The 19,062-nt window shown below is 33.4% G+C and overlaps 2 protein-coding genes across 6 annotated transcripts in view; one reads left to right on the plus strand and one right to left on the minus strand.

Moving 5' to 3' along the window:
* Positions 1–19,062, plus strand: part of LOC139097264 (dual specificity calcium/calmodulin-dependent 3',5'-cyclic nucleotide phosphodiesterase 1A-like) — an 89,094-nt gene that overhangs the window by 24,287 nt on the left and 45,745 nt on the right. The window lies entirely within an intron of this gene.
* On the minus strand, positions 381–8,741 carry LOC139097245 (maltase 2-like). 3 transcript variants are annotated; one of them, XM_070649031.1, is made up of 11 exons: positions 8,617–8,741; positions 8,406–8,553; positions 8,099–8,194; positions 7,651–7,991; positions 7,041–7,148; positions 6,565–6,846; positions 6,261–6,368; positions 5,641–5,675; positions 5,120–5,572; positions 1,740–1,820; positions 381–700 (listed from the first exon to the last, which is right to left on the minus strand). In XM_070649031.1, the coding sequence occupies exons 1-11, from the start codon at positions 8,710–8,712 to the stop codon at positions 586–588; spliced, it is 1,863 nt and encodes a 620-aa protein (XP_070505132.1). In that variant the 5' UTR covers positions 8,713–8,741; the 3' UTR covers positions 381–585. The 3 variants fall into 3 exon arrangements, with proteins under 3 accessions (XP_070505132.1, XP_070505134.1, XP_070505133.1); XM_070649033.1 differs by having other exon boundaries at positions 381–711; XM_070649032.1 differs by lacking the exons at positions 381–700; positions 1,740–1,820 and adding an exon at positions 1,923–2,436.

Consider the following 19,062-nt stretch of genomic DNA (forward strand, 5'->3'; position numbering starts at 1 on the left):
CTTATCGTATTTTTTTCAAAATCATTCATTACGGTGCCGTAAGGACAACTTAACTTCTTACCGTTAATACAACGACGTATCTGCAACTTTACAATGCTTCAGTAAACATGATGTGCTTTTCGGGTAATCGTTCCTAGACAAACCATTAAGCCAGTAAGAGTAGTCGTTCCTAGAGTTCTTAAAATCGTTCCTAGACCAACCTCTTAGCAAGTAAAACTTGTACAATCTAAAAAATGAATACATTTACAATCCTTTATATACTACCAATTTGAGCCAAAATTGATATCATTTATTGATAAAAAACAGACATCAGATGACCTAATAGAAACAATGACCGAAAAAGATGTCTCTGAAATTATTCTTATTGATATAAAACATAATTAACATTTTCATCAATTTTTTTTATTTATTCGAGTCTATTTTAAGAACATAATTTAACGACGTTCATAATGAATATTTTTTTTGTAATTGCTTGTCACACAGAGAAAATTGATTCTCATTTCCAATTTTTTTCGACATCATCATTTTCATTATCCACATCCAGTTCGACGTCATCGTTCTTAATAAAGTTTTTATTTATCCAGTCTATTTTGTATTGATATTATGACATGTACAAAAGTATAATGAGTATATGCTGCTGATGAATGTTACTATTAAGCTGATTATCAATATCACTTCCCGAAGCCAATCACCATATAATCTACAAAATTTCTAGTTATGAAATGAGTGTGGAAGGAAGAAGAAAAAATTTTGATGTGAGATAAAAATGTGAAAATAATTGAAATAATGATTTGATATTTTTTTCCTCATTCTCTGTTTGCTTATCTTGACCTGATTGAATTGAGATTATGTTGTGTAATGTTATTTTGATTTGATAAGATTCTGTGGAATTGTTATTTAGTGTATAGTGATAAAATGTCATCCTAGTGCATTAGATTTCGCAAAATATCGGTTAATCGATCTAAAATATGGATTAGAATCCGGAACCAAAGTTACAGTCATGTCAGCCTAGTGCTGGATTTTGGATCGATGAAGCTAGTAGTTGAGTTTTGACTTGACTCAAAGTCTATTGAAAATAAGATGCTAGAGCAGGGATTGAGTAAGAGTGCTTCAGACCACCACAATCAGCTAACAAACAGTTAATAGTGAGATCAGAATCACTTCTTTAGTGACATTACTTGTGAACCTTATTTTCACTTATATAGTGATTCGAAAAAGGACAAATGAAGAATTTCTCCTGCCGAGTCTTGAACTATGCTTTCCGAAAATTTCAATCCCGATCCCGAACCCGAAAATTTATCGGAACCGGGATTTTGAGACTCGAAACCATGACCGCAGGAGTCAATCGTTGTAGAAAAAATTAAGCATCGAAGTACTTTCACCATAGTGCCACTTTGACTCGTATGTAGAACTAAGTCAATATAATTTCAAAAACTCTCCTAAACTGCCGTATATATTGACTAATGACTAGTATAACTAACTAATTCTTAAAAATTGGCTCATAAAATGCCATCCATATTCGCGACATCCTGGTGCCAATTCCGATTCATCTTAACAAAGATGCAATTTTCAAATAAAAATTCTCCATAAAATCAAGAATTTATTCCACAGAATCTCTCAATTTAATTAAATCAATCCCATTTTATGGTTTTGGATCATTAAGCATTAAACTCAATTCATTTTATCGATTTAATATCTCCATTAAAACCCCCCAAAAAAAATGCTCATAATTAAATTACCTCTTTTGACTCTTCGCTCCATCAGTAAATATTACACAGTCATAAGGTCCAAGTGTAACGCTTGATATCGGGATGATTAAGCTGAAAAGCAGACAAATTTTTTGTTGATTCCGTATTATATGATAATTAATGACTTTCATATTTTTTATTTCAATTAATGAATGAATTCAATGGAAAAGCTCACATGGGGAATGGCTTTTCATTAAGCCAACAAATTTATTCATTAAATATTTATGCATATTATGTTCATCATTATCCGATTATAATTAAATTAATTTGATCAATGGGGACCGTTCACATGTTACGTTCAGGCTACCCTCCTCCCTATCCGTATCCTACCCCTAAATTTGATATAAATCAATGAAATTTCGAGAAAGTTCAATTATTAATTTTTGAAATAAATTCGTTATTCTGAGACGTAATTAGTGAACAGTCCCCAAAAGCTACTTTATTCCTATTGTTATTTGCTAATCCTTTTGGTTAAATATAGATCAAAAAATACAATACTAATTAACACTACAAATAAATGTAAATAAAATGATTTTGTTAATGAGCAAACAGCCATGCAATCAATACAAGCATCATCAATACTACTGGGCTATCACATTTCGTTGACAAACTCGTACAATGAGCTGGTTCAATTAAAATTAGCGCTTCGTTCTTTCCCAATGTTAGTTTTACTGTTTCTACCTCATCTCTGTTAATTTGAATGGATTTGAATGTTATCCAGTTGGAATCAGGAAGGTTGAATTAGGTTGTTGAAGTTTAAGGTAAAGTTGTTAACGTTAAAGTTGAGTTTAGGAGAAATTGTTAAGAAAATATTAAAAATATAAGAATATGTTAATTAAAAGTTTATAAAGCAAGCCTGAGCAACACAAATGAAGAAGGCTCGGAGCTTTTAAGATTTAACAGAGCCTGCTTTATTAACTCAAAATGGCAGACTCCTCCATTTGTCGTCCATATGGATGTCAAATAACATTTAGCGGCATATGGCTTCTTTATAACGTTAGGCATCAATGTTGTTGCCAAATAACGGAGGCGGCTTCCATTTGGTGTTAATAAAATAGGTTTAGTCCAGTCTTAAAAACTCAGTTGCGGAGCCTTCTTAATTTGTATCGCTTAGGAATTAAAGATTTAATTGGATGTTAAAGCATTAAAGACTGAAGCGAAGTCAGAATTTTTGACATGGGGTAATATGGTGAGGATTTCAAGGATCATCAAAATTTAAGGTGTTTAAGAGTTATTTTTTGTGAAAAACCTTAGAAATTTGGGTTTTTTTTTATAAAAGTAAGAATTTTGACCCTTAGCAACCCCATTCTTTTGAATACGCTCCTGATTAAAGGCCTAAAATTGTAAAAGCAATTCATACAAACTATTAAATTCTAGAAAACAATTTTGTTAAAATAATGCCAATATCTAACTTTTTGCAATCAATCAATAAGAATTCTAACTATCATGCAGGCCTCAGTGGACAAAAATACGTTAGAACTGGTCATTAACTGTACATTGACTTGTTCTAAATTATTTTTTGTCAACTCGAGAACTCTTTCACTTATTAATCTTGTAATTTCTGGGTCAGTTTGATCTAAAGCTATGATATATGCTGTAAATTAACCCAATTGTTACAAAACTTTCTCAAAAATACCCATTAAAAAGTTTTCCAACTTTTGTTGCACTTTCAAACTTTTCCTAAGCAATTAAACTAAAAGCTCAATTCCACACGCTCTGAATTGTCCTCAAAAGTTATCAACAGCATCCAAGGAATATCAATTTCTTACTGTACAAAAATTAACTTAATTAAAAATGAACCTTAAAGTTAAATTTTCTGTACGAAAATTTCCAACCACAAGAGAGTTGAAGCATAAACTTATTTTGTGTGCTGAAAGTAAGCTTTTGTTGCTATAAACAAATATTAACACACAATTGAGCTTGCTTCATAAATGGAACACCTGTTGAATGTGAAAAAAACTTTTTACTTTGACTTTCCACCAAATGAAAATGTGGAAAATATTGAATGATTTAAAGTGAGTTTGGATATACTTTTTTGTGCTGTGTAATTGAGAATTTTTTGAAAGTCATTTGCTGCGTCATTTGATTTCACTAAAATTCATTGTTTTTTGGTTTGCGGTGTTCACGAGTCATAAATTTTTCAATAATTAAATTTTTTTGAGTTGATTTATGACTTTTAACTTATTTATAGCACAGCTGGTCATTTCTTGCATTTTAAAATTGTTAAAAATTCAATTTTAAATCTTCAAAATTTGCTTCAAATGACTTTACAGAAAAACACGAAGCAAAATTCCGTCCTTCCATGTTTCAAAGCATTAAAAGATTTCTTTAAGCTTTGAATTTCATCGACAGAAACCTTCCTACGTGATCTAAATTTTCAACGTCTTTACAATAATTTTCACATCATTTTAATCCCTTTCGGTGCTCTCAAAAAACTTCAACTTGTATATACCGAGATTTTTTTTTTTACCAATCATAAAGTTAGATTCAATGAGAAAGTTACTTTGGAAAACTTTTCATAAACAGACGTTCGCAGCATCAAAGATTGCGATGTTATGGTGGAAAATGTTTGAGATTTTAGTTAAATTAGCTTTAGAGATTAGTTGAGTTGGGTTAATAAATAGAGTTGTAGAATTAATTAAGGATGGAATTAGACAGAATTGACTTAGGGGTCATTCAAGATTGATGGATATAGAAATATTAAAATTTTTAAACTTCACTCAGCTTTAGATCTCTTTTTCTCATCCCATCTATTACAAGATTTATATCCAAGTGAACAAGACCAAGTTAGAATTAGCATTGAAGGCATATGGCACAGAAATTTCTAAATATTCGACCCCAGAGATCAACTGAATATTGAATTGTCATTAACTACCTGTAACTCAATTTTGTCTACTCGGAATAAATCGTCCACCTTTTGAGTCATTAAAACAGTGGTTCTCAAACTTTTTATAGTGCCTTTAACATGATGTAGAAAATTTCATTCATTGCCATTAAAATGGGCTGATGTCAGCCCTCTGAATATCCTTACTGGCCTTACTAACTAAATTTTAGTACTCAAATGTCACGCTAAGCTAGTGATGGACAGCCTTTAATTTTTCGCGGCACTACTTAGTAGTAAGTCTAGCCCGAAAAGCACATAATAAGGTTCCTGTAACTTTCCACTTTATACTAAATTGGCAAGCTTCGAGCATTACCCAGCACTGTTCTAACCCAAAATCTTGAAAATCATGGCAAAAAGCTTTAGAATCACTGCCTTAAAATAGAAGCATGTTCTCAATGAGCATCCAATGGTACCAAAGTTTGAAAATCACTGCTTCAAGCATTAAAATCTCAAAATTTCTACATAAAAATCCATGCTCAAAACTCACCCTTCATGATACTCCGATGACGGTGCAGCAGCAACAACTTTCAACTTATTACGAAGTGTCTTGAATGGACTAAGACTTATATGCTCAACATTCTTGCCAAGATTGATGACAACGACAAATGTATCTTCATCTTTTAGTTCTCTTACATATGCAAAAACGTTACGATGAAGAGCCTGAACCTTTATTGTTCCATCTTGAAATGTTTTGTGCTTCCTTAATTCTATGAGACGTTTGTAGAATTTAAAATGACTCTTTTCAGCTTCCATTTGTGCCTTAACATTTAAGTCAAAGTAGTTGGGATGAACAGGCAGCCAAGTTTTGTCAGCTGTTGAAAATCCAGCATTTTTAGTTGCATCCCATTGGAATGGCGTACGTTCGGGATCTCTTGAAAATTTCATATAAACATCTGGATTTGTGTTACATGCTGCGGGGTCTTGTGTATCCTTCCATGAGCTGAGATAAAGATAAATATTAATTTTCATATTTTTAATGCCTCACAATTGAGTTCCTTTGAAACTTACATATTTTTATTATCAACCATACCAATTTCCTCACCCTAAAGGTAGACGTAAGTGGAAAAGAAAGAAAATTAAATAAAAACACAAGAAGTTCCTTAACATAACAAAAATCATTGCTGAAAGCTATTCAAACTTTTTTTTAAAAAAAGGGAAAATTTTTCCTTTCTCTTGAGCTTCCTTTTATCCCTATTTTTTATCCATAATGCTGATTATATTTGCTGCCAAAGCAACATAAACCTTTCTGGCTTTATTCAATATACTTGTTGAGTTGCCCGGCAAGTTAGACAAGATTTTGCATTTTCTGAGATTCAGATGAGCTCTTTGGTTGCATTCTGATCACAATTTTGAATATTCAGCTCCTAAAAGCAGCTCAACATGCCTCAAACTTAAGGTCAATGAACTTTCCTATTCCATCCTCTCATCCCAAGCACAATACCCTCACTCTAATTCACAAAAAGACATAAAAGCCCTCAAAAAAGCACAAAAGAAATTGAAAAGAGCGACCACTGTACTTGACTGATTTGTGGAGCTTTCTTCACATTCTAAACCTTTTTATGACTCTTACGTATGTAAAGGTTCACAATTTATCAAAAAAAGGAAGCAAAAGATATAAGTATACTTACGTTGTATGTAACGCCAGCGCCTGGGAGGGTTAACAACATCGCATTTAATGCATCAATACGTTCGACTCCATAACGAGAAGCAACGCGTGAATTGTCATGGTTGCCTAACTGTGTTTATGTTTGTTAAGTTGTACGTGGGAGGTTGATTTTTTTTGTGAATAAAAATAACATTTTTTTCATTATTGTTAAGTATTTAGTAGGTAAAGTCTGTCGGAAATTTGAGCGCGTTTATCAACTTTCCCAATAAATCAAGCTCAACATCCCAAAAAACTTTAACAAAAATCATCAAATCTCTTTAACTTACAACCCAATTTGCTGTGAATCCAACTGGCATATAATTCATCCATTTGCTGACAGTATGAGCAAAGTCTCGTGCTGATGAGTCCGCATTGAGATCAGATATCATTAGGAAATTGAATGGAATATGTGATCCCTTTCTAGTGCCATCATCAGACTCATAATATCTCATTGTAAATGTCATGTTTGCATAAGCTTCTGTCATCATTATTCTTGTATCACCGCCATATGTTTTTTTGAAGTCATCGAGTACATCACGCCATGCATAAATTACATCATAGACTTCCATCTGTGAGTGAGATGAATATGATAAAATAGTAAAAGTTTCAAAGAGAGTATGACAAAGTTGCATCTTTCATGTCAAAAGATGAATGCATATTAAAGTTAATATGTTGATGCTTTTGCATCCTATGACTTTAAGGAGAAAATGAGGATTTTTCGGGTCAAAGACTTAATTTTGCTATTTTCTGCTTCTGTTCTTACCAAGTCAACTGTATTGAAATGCCATAAATGTCCATAAGATTTTGGATCCTTATCAAAAATGTTAACAGGCTCATCGACTAAGTCCGGTACTTCAAAGAGATGATTGATCTAGTTGATAAATTAAATTAGTCAATTATACAACAATTGTGGGTTCTTGATGGGTTCAAGTTTGAGAAATGTTCAAAATCGACACAATGCTTGGAAATTGTCATGATATCTCGATCTTGGCAATGCCTAGAAACATCGACTTTGTCTAATGAACTCTTACTCCACACACGGCAATAAAATGACCGATAGCCCGGCCCTAGGTCGACTTGACTCTGACCTGAGATCGAATTATATCGATTTTGGCCTGAGTTCAGAGTCATGCTTGCCTGGAGCCGGATTCTAGGACATCTTATTTACCGTAAGCCTTGCGAGATAGTTGAGGTTCCTGATATTTCGACCTCGTCTTAAGAATCCTTAGTACACAAACATTCCATTCTTAAAAACCACCAACAACAGTCCCGAGTGAACAAAAATACGTTTTGACTAGTTAATGACAAGCTATTGTCCAGTTGATGCGTAATTCAAACGTATTTTCATCCACTCGAGACTCCATCAAACTTACAGCATCAACTCTAAATCCAGCAACTCCCTTCTTCAACCAGAATCTCAACACATCAGTCATTCTTTCCATAACTTTAGGATTACGATAGTTCAAATCAGGTTGTTGTTTTGTAAATTGATGCAAATAGTACTGCTTCCTCTTATCACTCCACTCCCATGCTGATCCATAAAACACGCTCACCCAATTATTAGGCTCAAGATTTCTACCACCATTTGGATTTGGCTTTCCATCACTCCATACATAAAAGTCTTTATATTCCGGATCTCCAGCTTCGGATTTTATGAACCATTCATGTTTATCAGATGAATGATTTGGCACAAAATCGAGAATCATTTTTATACCTGCAAGGTGGATAGACGTAAAAGAAATAGAAAGAAAACAAAAGTTGAAGTAAATAATGAATTTCTTGCAGGTACGGATCCTTTTTTACAATTCTTGATTCTCATACCTAATTCGTTTGCTTTTGCAATCAATTCATCGAAGTCTTCCATTGTTCCGTATTCAGGTTGAATGCTCTCATAGTCGGATATATCATAACCGAAGTCTGTTTAGGATGAACAATAAAAAAGTTAAATTGAGGTTGTAATAACTGGATATTAAGGATATGACGCATAATTTCAAATATGACAAGAAGACAAAATTCTTATCTAAATCCCAAACATATTTTTGGCATTATCCTCTCCAAAATGGCAATAAACATTAAACAACACGATGCCAGATGTCCCTAACATTATACTTTAGTTATTGCTACTCACCAACCATAGGCGATTTAAATATTGGACTTAACCACGTTGCTCCGACACCTGCCTCTTTTAAATGACTCAATCTACTTGTGATACCTTTTAAATCTCCAATTCCATCGCCATTACTATCAGCAAAACTTCTCGGATAAATTTGATAAAACTATTAAAGGAACATAAGGAAAGATGTGGAAGTGATTTTTAAGTGGATACAAAATGAACTTACGACAGTTGTTTGCCACCAGTCTTTGGCTTCATCTTTTGCGGCACATGCTGTCAATAGATTCCAATAGAGGAAAACACTAAGGAATAAAATTCGCATTTTTATGCCGGTTGTGACCGAAGATTTGTCTGGAAGAAAATTGATTGTTTTAAAGGATTGGGTTAAAATAGCTCAATTTCTAGTTCAAGCTTTATGATAGCAACTATTGACTTCCTTTGTGATTTCTATAAAGCAGTTAGAATTTTTTGAGATTTTTGTGTCATTATTGTTTATCAACATCACACAATTCTAAGTTGCATGATCAATTAAGTGTGATGCGCACAAAGATTGAATATCAACACGAGTTTTTAAATGAGTTGATCAATATTTACACCCTGATTTACACGCGGATGACACAAGGCTTCAAAGAGTAAAAGTGGATTCTTTGGGAGTCTCTTTGGGTTTTGTAAATCGACCTAACTTATTCAACACAACGGCAATAACTGCAAATATTTGCCAATTGTAGGAAAAAATTGAGAATTTTTACAATTTTTATAATTTGTTTTTAAATTGAAAATTTGAAAATATCACGATTTTTAGAACTTTTTGTGTGAAAAATGTAGAAATTATGAATTTTAATTTAACATTTAATTTAATAAAAAACGTCATAGTTTTTACGATTATCATGACATTGTCTAATTCTGGATCCGAATTATGATTCAACTTGAATTTGTAGTATGCAGGACTAGCCCTTACAGGTAAAGAACACGTCATTTTGGTACTGTAATACCATTACGCTGAACTCGAAGTCTCCTCAAATTTTACTAAAGTTTAACCAATTCAAGTCGAATTTTTAAAAATCTTTGCCGATTCCATCTACAAAATCAGAATCGACTTCAATCGCTGCCATTACAACACCTTAAAGCATTCTCTTTTTCCGTTAGGATAGACTGAGACTTGCTCCTATGATATTCGCACACAATTATGATCTGGATATTTTCAGAATTTTTAATTCTTACTATAATTCACTTTAAGCATTTAAAATTTGAATCTTTATTTATTCATATAACATAAATCACCGAGAAAAGATGTAAAATTTCTTCATAAATATTACGAAATCACAAAAATGAGTTCATTGCACTAGAGTTTCACGAAGTCTTGGTTTTGACAAATTTTTAAGTACTAGAGCGGTACCGAGATCTTGTTTTGGATCGAGTTCGGAACCAAGACCCAGACCGATATTAGGATCGGGACAAAAACCGAGAACTGGACCGTATGTCTTGCTCTCAGTCTCTAGAACCCTTACAATGCACATCACAAAAATCTTGAAAAATTCCATAATCATTATCCATAAAAAGCTAGCTCATTACGTGAAAAAACAAATATTTTGTCAACAAGTGCTTTATTTATCAGGAATTTCTTTATGTAAATCAGCACCGATGATCCATAAAAACAACAAAAAGCAAAAAGGTCAACGCAATTTACTTTTTTTATGATACACAGCAGTACACAGCAGTAAGAAAATAAAATTTTTATATTTCAAACAGATGACTTAGTTTAATTTCCACACTGTTCACTGACTGACTGATCAAAATAGACTGCCTGAAATATCACAATCGGTGTGAGAATAAAAAAGAAGAAGAACAAAAAAAACTTATTTTTAAAATAACATTTCGAATGAGAAATGAAAAAGATCTACAGCTGTGATTTTCGAAAAACAACTCATGAGACTGTATGTGTGCGTGCACTGTACATTGTTTGCTGTACGAGGTTATCAAATAACACATGAACTTCACAAAAAAAAATTGTGCACAAAATGCAATAAAATCATTAAAATAATTACTGTCAAGTGAATAATTTTCGCATGGCAATTTTCGTCGTTCAACTTTTCTTTTTTTTCGCTTACGGATGTCATTTTATTATGCTTTTATTCTCACTTGCCGGCATTGTTGCTGTTGTGAATGCTTGATGACGTCTGGGCAAAAAATTAAATATTTTTTGTGATTGTTGTGAATTTAATTGAAGATAAAATTTACTACTTACAGTTTTGATGGATTTGAGGGACGCATTGTGAACATTCTAGACACCCAAAATCCACAAATTAGTTAACTGGTTCAAAAATCGATACTAACCGATATTATTCTAGACCGAGGACTCTTAAACAATGATTTTAATCGAATTCGGCATTAAATCAGAGTCATTTCGGTCTGGTACCGAATCATAGATCAATTAACTAACTTGTACTATTCGAAACATTAACATAGAGTTCAATTGCTTCTATGTTTTAATTCCTAATCTTTGTAGATCACTCATTGAACTGAAATTCGATTCATCAACTTAAAAAGCAGGTTTTAAAATTTTAGAGGCTCGTTTTCTTATAAAAAGTTGTCACATTTATGTGTGACTTTATCTACACTAATCCAGTTCTAATTACCATATGACTACTATTAACCATACTAAAGATAATAAAAACTTACACATTTGAGCATGAAAATGACATGTTAATGACTTATTTGTTCAATTTGTCAGTTTTTGGGGGTCAATATTGTCTCAATAGCTTGCCTAACTTCAAGAAAATAAAACTTGATAACTGAATAAATACAACAATTAATTTTACATTTGAGAACTTATGGTACGTGACTAAATGCACTTAACGTGCATTTCATGTAAATTAAATTACTAGAGCTTTTCTATAGAAATTTTTTATTAATTTTCGAATTTATCTTCAAAAATTTACATTTTGTGGACCTAAGATTTTTTCCATACAAAGATCGAATTCAGGTTGATTTAGGTCAAAAAGTGCGGTCGGCAGCCGCTAACTACTAAATCCTACACCATACTTGTTTTTTCATTGCTTTATTCCTGAGTGGCACAATGTGGCAAACCATATTTACTGAATCTGTAAAAATAGATCGTAATTAGCTGTCATGGTGTACTTAAGGTTTTCTTTAATATGACGACATAGGGGTACCCTTGCGTATACGTTGTACTGTTCGGGATCATTAGAATTATGAGTCGATATTTGCTGATTCAATCATCTTTGCTTCCACAAATTCATAAAGTTCAATTTTCAGTGACATTTCCATTTCCACATCACAAAGAGCCATAAATTGTGCTCAATTTCCTTCTTAATAAATATTTCAAATTTCGAGAACCCAACTAGAATTTCATATTCCATAATTGCACCCCGAAGCCTCAAATCTACACATCCGAAATTGAAATGTTTATATTTTTTTCATTTTGGCTTGCCAGTTCCATTTTTAATTCAAAAAGATCCCCACGAAGATTTTTATTTCCACACATTTTTCATGTTGTTTATTTCATTATTTCTTTTTTTTACAGCCACAAGTCACTGCTGATTTTGAGATTCTCTTTTTTATCACAGAGAGAAAATTAGCAGCAGCGTTCTGAGTTTTGTATTTCATCTTTTCAATTTTATTCGCTCGTTTTCTTATAGCAAAGGCTTCCTTTTATATACAATTTCATTATAGAATATTATAAAGTTTTAAATTGATGTTACTGTATATGTAGCTAGTGGCTATAATCAAGGATTCTTTATAGAGTTTTTGATCTATTTTTGTAAAAAATTCATGATTTTTATAGCCAAGTGTATTTCAATTTATCTAATAGCAAGGCGCAATCAATAATGTTAATAAAGCATACGTTTATGTTTTAACTTGATATGTTTTATGTTTGTGAGGTTGCACCAGAGCTCTGCGGTCAGTAGTACTTACTTCCTTATTTGCTGGCCGTACAGATCAACTGCATTTAGTAGAATTACATTTTAAAGTGGGATCAGATGACATTACTGCCTGTAAATTAAGGCTCTGAGCCACGTTTGCACTGCCCTGCCGAGTCTCAAACTCATGATCCATATTTATACCGAAATACTAATCCATTCCCGCTACTGACCCACTTTGACTTACGAAAACCCAAGCGAATTGAAAGCTCTTGCCCAAAAATGGGAGAAGAGGTTGACCTCCAACCCCGACGCACTTCTATCCACCACTCTCCCTAAATTCACCCTTGCAACTTACTAACTAAAAGCCCCAACCTTATCAAAAGCCATGAAATATCTTACAATGTCAAAGTCTGTTACTGACAAATAAAAATGTTATTTAGTGCCAATGGGTGAAATTTATTGACATTTCTAGCATCTGATAGATTTTATGAAAATGTTGGCCTTGCGCTTACTGCTTTAACTTTGGGCTATAATCATATCGATTTCTAGAAATCAACAAAATTCATTTTCAAGTATTTTAATCCTACGAAGAAGCATCTACAAACCCTTCAAGCACATCTCAATCAATCTCAGTATTTTAATTAACAGAGTCAGAGTTGAGAGGCAGGTAGAAGTAATCGGTGATGAAAGCTTGCTGAATCACGACCGGGGATTGTCGTCTACCTGTCCACTTTCCGTAGATGACCCCTTCCGCAGGTGGCTCCGACAGAAGGTGGCAACCTGCGGAATTGGCCATCTCCGGAAGGTGGACTGATAGACAGCAAAACCCCACCTTTTCCCAACTCTGAACACAACAGACATCAAAATCAAAACCTTAAGCTTTAATACATTGTAAGCCATATTTTATGGACACATGTTCGTGACTGATCTAATCACAAATTTTGTAAGCCTTAACTTTTTGTGCTCACGAAAATGGCATACGAAAATATATTATGAGAAACTTGATTAAATCAAATGACAACACCAATAATGACAATAATGAATAAGCAGTCGAGTAAAAAATTTATCGCACAAAAACTGTCAGAAACGTGACTGGGATGAATAAAATTATAAAATTCATTGTGAATTTTTTTTAAAAAAAATTGTAATGCTTGAGAAAAATTATATTTGCTGCCATATTGACATGAAAATGCAGAGCAATAAAAGATGGCTTAGCTTTATTCACCATAATGGAGCTGATAATGTCATCAATATATATTGTAAACAGAATAGATTTATCGCATGAACGGGAAAAAAGAATATTGTTATGATGCTCCGCTCTTTTATGATGGAAAAAAGGAAAATTCATCGATTTTTTTTTTCGGTGCTGTAATTTTTGGGGGTTTTTAGTGAGAAGATTGAGGTTTGAAGGCAATTTGTCTGCCTTTTGTTGGCTATTCTTAACAAGTAGATTTAAAATTTTAATTGAGGATGCTCATGAGCGTTACTTTCTCCTATCTCTGCTCTTGAGAGCACATCCTTTGGTCTTGAGAAGATTTTGAGCTTTGTGATATCCTTAAGATCATACGAAGGAATATTTGCGACTTATTCCGGTCAGCACGATATTCTCGCTAGAGACATTAGCCCAGCGCTACTGTATCTACTCGATCAGCACAAGTTTTTCGTGGCTTCCAGATGGCGACCACAAGTCATCCAATTTTCAATTGGATTATACTTGCATTACTTGGCCGACATTCTTAATTTGTGCCAGCAATGTTGCCCTGACGACACTTTGAATCTTGACCCATTTAAACTGCGATTTACTGCATTAACTCACTGATATGAATCTTCCAATTAAACTTGGGCTTAGTTCCAGGAACTCAGCAAGTTGGTTTTGAAGATCCTCATTGAAAAAAATTCTGAAATTTGCTACTGAATACCAAAAGTGGGCTAATCGTTCCATAATCCGACCCTAAGCTGACATTACTCTGACATGTTGCCGGATTTAAACCGAATTCGATGCCAAGTCTGAGTCACGCTGGCCTTGGATCAGATTTTTGATCGTCTAACCCAAGTTGTGCTATTCAGACTAGGGTTTTTCAACATAAAAATCCCAAATTCGACTAAATTTTCATGTTTTATACAAAAAAAAAGTTATTCATTCAGTCCCGTCCCCTTAAAAAATTTCACATATGCTATAAAACTGAATACTTTAAGACCGAGCAAAAATCTTCAATTCCCATGTCGACTTTATCCACAACCATCTTCTATTAAATGTATTTTGAATGAATTTATGACAAAAATAAATTCATAATAACTGTTTAGTCACAGCATATGTACTTACCAAAAATTTGTCTCCCACATTCTCCATTAACACCATAAAAAAGCATCGTATTGACAGCAAAAATGAGCGAATACATAAAAATGTCTATCGATTCATTGAATTAAATTATTGCCTTTAAAAAGCTTTCAATAGAAAAATCGTTTTCCCAAAAAGCTCATAAAGCCAAGAAAATTTTCATGGATATTCTTTATGTATGCATTGCATGTCTCTCACTTCGCTATTTTTCATCCTCTAATCTTCTTTTTCCTTTCGAATTCTCTTCCATTTATCCCGGCTTGTGCTGTGGAATGGGAAAATGCTGTCATTACATGGCATTTATGATGTCTTTCTGTTCTGTTTTCTCTCTTTTATTGTTTGTGTAAACGAAAATAAACATTGAATGAAGGTTTTGTTATTGTTAATGCATAGAAAAGGAAAAAAAGGTTAATTTCTGTATTTTGTAACTTCATAGGACTTAAGACTAGAATAAATTAAATGTCGTAAATTATTTAGTAGGTTTATTTAAAGTTTAAATGAATAATTTAGACAAAAAAGTATCATCAAAGCGGATATGATGCTTAATTTCTATTAATAGACATAAAATTGTCAGGATTTGAGTTCCTGAACTTTAAGTTGTAAACCTTAACATAAACTTTAAGTTGATGTACCTGATGACTGCCACTTGATGACTAGATAGCGAACAGTTGAAGAAATTTGGGGCAAATTTTATGTCAGAACTCGATGTAGACTCATATTTTGTATGAAAATGTTGACTCAAGTCGACTCAACTTCATATAAAATTTGAATTACCTTCGAGCTCTGCTTTATGGTCTCCCAATTGACATCATAATAAAAGCTTTCAGTATGAACTAACAAACACATAAGCAGCATGATTACAAACAATGAATTACTGTGAATTACTTTTTTTGATGCTAAAATACCGAGCTACACAAGTTTAGCTTTAAATTATTCGCCAAAGCTCTTTTATCCAAATACCAAATAGAAAACAACCTGAAGTAGGAAGGTAATGAAGGAATGCCAATTAGATGTCGAAACTGAGAATTTGTACAAGCATTGTGATTCTTACTTACTAACTTATTTCGCTGACCTTACATATCAAGTGTGATCAATGGTCTCCCCCAGTCGGCTCCTGAAGCTGGCTCTATCACTGGCTACTGCTTGCTTTGTGATTCAGCCAGCAATAAAGCCAGGCGGGAAGCGTTTTGTACCAACCTAGGCTCCTAGCCGTAGCTTGGCTAAAGTTAGTAAATAAGTTAGCAATCAACACAAAATGGAACCTGGATCCGTGTGACATCCATATGTCTATTAAATACAGCCGACTTCCATTTGGTGCTAATAAAAGAGCTTCAACCGAACCTTCACAGCTCCAAAACAGAGCCTTCCTCATTTATATCACTCGGTACAGTAATACATATACAGACTCAATAGAAAATTAATTCTCTTTACACAAAAGCATCTAAAACAAAAGAAAAGGTAAAAGTAAATGAATCCCGTGGGAAGTCATGCAGCATAAAAATTCCCTTTGACACATTTTAAATTAAGCTTTTTTCATGACTTACACATTTTTTAATGTAAAGAAGATCTGAAATAATGCTCTCAAAAGAGATGCTTTTTAATAATACTAAATATTTATACAAAATTGTCATGATGTAAGTTGGTTGAAATACTAATGTGATGTTATGATGAAAAGAGAAGACTTTTGTGACTTTATATATGAGGTATCAATCCATATATAGAGAGATCTGTCAGTTCGGGAGTAAGCTCTCTATGACTGAAAAGTAAGGCATTTAACCGGATATGCGTATCACTATTTTCGGGTGCGATGCATCTGGTAGACCGAATATTCTGCAGAATTTTTGTGATTGAAATAATATTTTCTTGCATGCATGTTGTGCGACATTCATCAGATTATTCTACAGAATATTCGGTCTACTAGATGCACCGGAATCCTATTTTCTGTATGCATGGGTTCGATTTCCACTACCGGATCTTCCAATCATTTTATAGGCATAAATAGAACAAGTCGGCTGATCGATCCGAAATCCGGCCCAGTCCGACATGATTCAACTTAGATCCGAGTCTGACATCAAGACAGAGTCATACCGTGATGCGGCAGATTCTTGCTCGATTAACCGAGTTGTGCTATTTGTCATAGTGTTGTTGACATGACAAGGATTCGCAGAATACTCAAGACAATTCTAATGTCACTTGGAATTCCTGCGAAACCTTGAAAAATGGCAAATATTTTAGAACTTACTTTAGACAATTCTAGTGAATCATCTTACTGTGTGACAAAATATCAACAGATTTTTGAACAATTTCCTCTGAAATTGCAAAAAGAAAGCAATTTTCTCAGAATAAATCATCGATAGCATTCAAGACGCATTTTATATCTAAATTGAAATATAAGCACAAAATACACAAGAACATCTCTCAACTGCGCCCTCTCAACTGTATTTGAATATAATAAAAAAAAATCATAAATTTCAAAGAAAAGTAAAGATGAGAAATAAAAATGTTTACCATACTGTTGCTTGTCGCAAAAATAAATCAGCTCCATGGAAACGTGGAGAAGCAACAGCCGCTCTCCTCCTTCCTAGAATTAGAAATGAAAATCATTTGTTGGGGTAAACAAAAGCCTTTTTTGCACGACCTGAACTAGAGTTTATATTTCAAAAGCTTTTCTTCTTTATGTTCTGCTTCAGCTTTTTTGAAGACGGAAGGATGGAAGTGGAAAAATATGAAAAGGGACATCCTTCAGAGTAAATCATGGCATCATCGCACATAAAAAAACTTTTTCACAGGGCATAATCTTTCTAAGTCAGATGTTTCCAAAAAAATATTATTTTGTTTTACCAGAATCCTTACAAAGAATATCCCACATAAATTTTCACTCCAAGACAATGAGTTTTAGGAATCAGGGTGCTTTTGTAAATTGAAATTTAATTTCTTATCTCACAACTTTTCATCGTTTATGTGAAAAAGTGTTGTCGTGATGACGGGATGAAAAATGTATTTTTAGGGGAATATGAATAAATTTGTTATGGCATTTGGGAGGGTGTCTGGTGCTTTTTGGATTAAAGTTTTTAGTACAATTTGGGAAGATTTGAAAATCTTTTTTATTGTTTTAGTCAGACTTGAATTTTTTGAAACGACACGATGAAGAAATGACTGAAAATTCAGCCTCAAGCTAATCTAACTCTAGTCCCAAGCTAGATTCGATGAAATTCAGCCTTAGGCCAATGCCAATTCTCCCTGGAGTCGATTTTCCAGCCAATCAAACAGCACGTGCTTTCCTGGATTTAACAGTAGTGGCGTAGTGGTTAGACTGTCGGTTGATCAACCCAAATGGCCCGGGTTCAATCTCAAGTAATGTCCAGATGAATTTGAGTGGTTTTTTCATTGTTCTAGCTACGTCATCTCAGAATGTGTGATTAGCGACTCACAAATTGTGACTAGGTATAATTTTTGAAGGCCTCAGTCTTACGAGCTCGAAACAATTCGATAAATGATCCATTGAACTACTCTCTATAGACCTACAGCTTAAAGGGGGATCTGAATTAAGGAATATTGCAAGCACTTGTCTACTTATGCACATTGTATATCCTTGTAGATATACCTAGCAATGGAGACACATTGTGTGCCAAAGACATCAAAATTATATGACCTGGGATTGAACCCAGTTTCTTTGACATTTAATTCAATGCTCTAACATTTAGGCCATTGATACCATTTTATCGCTCACTTAAAATTACATACCTGTCGTCGTTGTAAAGTTGCCTGGCACGTCAACATCACAAAAATCACCACAATCCATGTCTCAATCACAATTCGAACCTCATCGCCTCACGGCAAAACAACTCTGTATTCACACTTCCTATATTTCTTTCTGACAACAAATTGACCTTGTTGACAACTAAATGCATAGAAAAAATAACATCAAACACTACAAAATCACGTTTTTCATCCTTAATGCATGTTATTGTATGTGATGAAACAAAAGATTAGAGTTATTTTGTGTTGTTGAACAAAACATGAAAAATCAAGTCAGTCTTTTGTACCTTTTTCAATATTTTACTATGTAAGTAAACAATAGATGTGAGTGACATAAACTTTGAACTAGCTGGAAAGCAAGTGGTACTTTACAAGGATGTTTTTTGCTTAGATTGAAGCTATAAAAGTTATTTTTATACGGAATAAAGACATAGTTTATTTCTACATGCATACTATATCACCTTTCAGTGAATATAGAATATCCGTATGTAAAATTTGATTAAAGTATATGATTTCAACCTGTAGGAGTTAGTATAAGTCAGGGTATAAGTAGTAATTGCTGGTACTTCATGCTTCCTACGCAATGTATGAAGCAGTATGTAAAAGTTTAAATTACAATGATAATCATCATTTCTATGCAAAATTAAATAATGTGTGGGAGGAACTCGGATGTCCTTAAATAACAAAAACA

Source organism: Chironomus tepperi, unplaced genomic scaffold (assembly GCF_022539635.2).
Source record: "Chironomus tepperi strain 1889 unplaced genomic scaffold, CSIRO-AGI_Ctep_v1 contig_418, whole genome shotgun sequence".
Taxonomy (NCBI): domain Eukaryota; kingdom Metazoa; phylum Arthropoda; class Insecta; order Diptera; family Chironomidae; genus Chironomus; species Chironomus tepperi.

Excerpts from the sequence above, each read along its gene's own strand:
- LOC139097245 (XM_070649031.1), bottom strand. The coding sequence starts at position 8,712 with ATGCGAATTTTATTCCTTAGTGTTTTCCTCTATTGGAATCTATTGACA. Across the intron at positions 7,992-8,098 it reads TGCAAAAGCAAACGAATTAG|GTATAAAAATGATTCTCGAT; the intron begins GTATGAGAATCA and ends TCCACCTTGCAG. Across the intron at positions 6,847-7,040 it reads ATTTCAATACAGTTGACTTG|ATGGAAGTCTATGATGTAAT; the intron begins GTAAGAACAGAA and ends TCTCACTCACAG.